General features: G+C 43.0%; 1 protein-coding gene across 1 annotated transcript; it reads left to right on the forward strand.

Annotated features, from left to right (window-relative positions):
* Window positions 1–337: 337 nt before the first annotated feature.
* otulina (OTU deubiquitinase with linear linkage specificity a) lies at window positions 338–2,885 on the forward strand. The gene is made up of 3 exons (XM_026179861.2): window positions 338–602; window positions 737–858; window positions 2,321–2,885. The coding sequence occupies exons 1-3, from the start codon at window positions 489–491 to the stop codon at window positions 2,721–2,723; spliced, it is 639 nt and encodes a 212-aa protein (XP_026035646.2). The 5' UTR covers window positions 338–488; the 3' UTR covers window positions 2,724–2,885.

Here is a 2,885-nt window from a genome sequence, read left to right on the forward strand (position 1 = left end):
AAACTATGAAAGTTGTCTGAACCTTTCTATGTTGATTTTCATGTGTATTTTGTTTATAGCCTATAGTAGATAATCTATACAAGCTGAACCAAGGTGCTTCAGGGATGGGTACATTTATATTCTAGGTCTCCAAATAACCCAGCTTCAAGATACACGAAAATCTGACAAGTGTGTTTTACTATGTTAAGTAAGTACTGTAGAAAGTAAAAATCACAATGATTTAGCAGTCATTAAAATGATGATGATTATCTCATCATAAATCATGACACACTGCTCTCCCATAAGCCGCTTTTATAGATTAAAAGTATCGGCATTGGTATCGGTAGCACTGCCGTTGACTAACGGCTTTTTGTACTCCAGGCCAGAGGGTGGCGCGCACGCACATACAGTTTTCCATCGAGGATAAAGCGCGCTTGCCGTAGAAGAAGAAGCAGGAGATAGCTTCCATGCTAGTGCGTTTAAAACGGTGTTTTTGCTTTTAAATCGTCATGTCCTGGGTTAAAGCTCTGCCTGTGAGCGGAGACGATGTCTTCGACGAGAGTGCGGACGAGCTTAGCTTACAGAGTAAGGAGTGGACCTCCAACATGAAAAAGCGACTGAGGGTAAAGTTAGCTCACATCAAAAACGGATCCTGAAATGTTAACTCACACCGGCTCTGCGTGCTAAACGTCCTGTGTGTTTGTTTTTGTGATGTGGTGTGCTGTCCTGTGTTTAACTCGCTCATGTTTTCTCTCAGGACGGGTATGTGGACGGAGTTGATACCGCTGAGGATGCCTCGCTTTCGGTGGGATTCAGCCTGGGCTTCAAGGAGGGAGCAGCTCAGACTGTGGCTGTGGGACGACTCAGAGGAATCGTCAGGTAAACCATCAATAACGTCATACATCTGCCCCGCACGTGACTTGTCACCCTTACAATAACATGATAACATCTAATAAGATGTCACATATTAAAGTGACATCATTTTAAAGGGGTTATACACATGTCTATTTAAAACTTCATGATATACATGGTTTGGGCTCCTTGATTGCACATGTATCTCATCCAGCCATTGTCTTCTTCTTATCCGAAGTTGAGTTGCAATGAGAGTAGGTAGGTAGGCTAAGCAGGGTATCCCAGAGCTCCTAGTCCCCAGCCACAATTCACAGATCCTCCTGGGGGAATCTAAGGCATTCCTAGGTCAGACAGATATGTAATCTGTCCAGCCCAATGTATTCTGGGTCTACCCTGAAGTCTGCAGACTTTAAATTTTTTTTTTTTTTTTTAAATTTGTTGCCTTATTTTATAATTCGTGGAAACGAATTATACTTTGGTTAAAAGTTTGATTAACTGTATTGTCCCATACACAGTGGCTTGAAGTTGTGATCATATGTCACTGTCACACCACTTACTGGTGACCTCCTGAAGTCAAGTATCGGTATCAGTAGCTGTCCACACACAATTAAAAAGGATTTCTTTTTTTTCTTTTTTTTAATAATTGGGTGGTTTACACACCTGATCAAACGATAGAGACCATACCTCCAGGTTCTCTTCCACCATCTCCCTCCTCTCATTACAGAGACTCCTGCCTGACCTCATCTATCAGTCCATCCACCAGTATTGCACAAATAAACATTAAATTAAAATGACAAAAATTGGCAGAGACTGGCTTGACGATCTCACGAAAATATCAAAAGAACAGGGACTCAATTCATGAATTCTGTGGAGGGAATTTTCACCCTAAACTCACTGTTACATTCAAGAAAAAAAAAGAGTTGAGGTGATTTGAGCTTTGTGGCATGGTGTGTTATCCTGCTGGGTAAACACAACAATTTAAATGTTGCTGGTATTAAGAGGCCCAAAGTGTGCCAAGAAACTGACCCACGCTGTTACACCAGCAGCAGCCTGAACACTTGATAAAAGGTGGGCTTGACTCAAATAGGATGTGTATAAAGTAGCCAATAAGGCATCAACAGGAATGGACTCTGCCTATAATCATGTAGTTTAGAGTCAGTCATTGTCCCTGTCAATAGAAACTGTCCAATGAGAAATTTTTACAAAGTGTTATTTATGTTTTTCCCCCTCAGTTTCTAAAAAATCACGAGATTGTAATAATTGCTCAATGAAGGATATATTAAGGATAAACAATCAAATATAACAGACAGCATCCACAGTGAAATCTCTGTAATTGAGAAGTCCTCGTTCATGCCACATGGAAATCCTCTCAGAGGTTTCAGCCTCATTCTTGCACAGAAACATCCCGAGTCTCTTTTGTACCAACTGTCATTGAAGTGTCCTTTGTGTGCCATTGAATGTGACTCTGTTGTTTCTTTGTGTCTCGCAGCGCTATATGGTGCTGGTGCCAGATCCAGCATCCGGAAAAGCCCGTCCCATCCTCTGTGACTGACCTTCTGCACAGGGTCACGCAGCATGAAGACAGAATAGCGAACGGTATCAAGAACGCTCTGGAGAATCCTCCGCCCAGTGTGAGCGACGTCTCCGAGAGCATGGAGGACCTGGAGGTGGAACGGGCAGACCGGGGCTGCTGCGAGCAGCACTGTGAAGAGTCGGACTGCTGTAGGAAGGGAGAGACAATGGACTCGGACTTTCCTCACAGGCCACAAAGGATCTGCTCGGGGTCCACTGAGGAGCTGCACCTCCTCCTGCAGTGCTGCGTTGACGTGGTGTCAGAACTGGGAATGCCACAGGAGCTCATCGGCCACATAGAGGAACTGAGGAAGCTGTAGTGACTGAAAGGGTTCGAGTGATGACTGAAACTGTGACGCTAAATAGGCTTGGTGTGAAGATCTTTCTCACAAAAAAACCATGAAGATGTATATAATGTTTTATATACTTATGGATTTTTGTATTTTAAAGTGTTTGGAAATAAACTGAAATTTCCTGCTGCA

The sequence above is a fragment of the Astatotilapia calliptera genome, chromosome 9, assembly GCF_964374335.1.
Source record: "Astatotilapia calliptera chromosome 9, fAstCal68.1, whole genome shotgun sequence".
NCBI lineage: Eukaryota > Metazoa > Chordata > Actinopteri > Cichliformes > Cichlidae > Astatotilapia > Astatotilapia calliptera.

What these genes read in the sequence shown, in the direction of transcription:
- otulina (XM_026179861.2), top strand. Translation starts at nt 489, where the DNA reads ATGTCCTGGGTTAAAGCTCTGCCTGTGAGCGGAGACGATGTCTTCGAC. An exon ending in ACATGAAAAAGCGACTGAGG is followed by an intron (nt 603 to 736) that starts GTAAAGTTAGCT and finishes GTTTTCTCTCAG; the next exon opens with GACGGGTATGTGGACGGAGT. An exon ending in CGACTCAGAGGAATCGTCAG is followed by an intron (nt 859 to 2,320) that starts GTAAACCATCAA and finishes TGTGTCTCGCAG; the next exon opens with CGCTATATGGTGCTGGTGCC.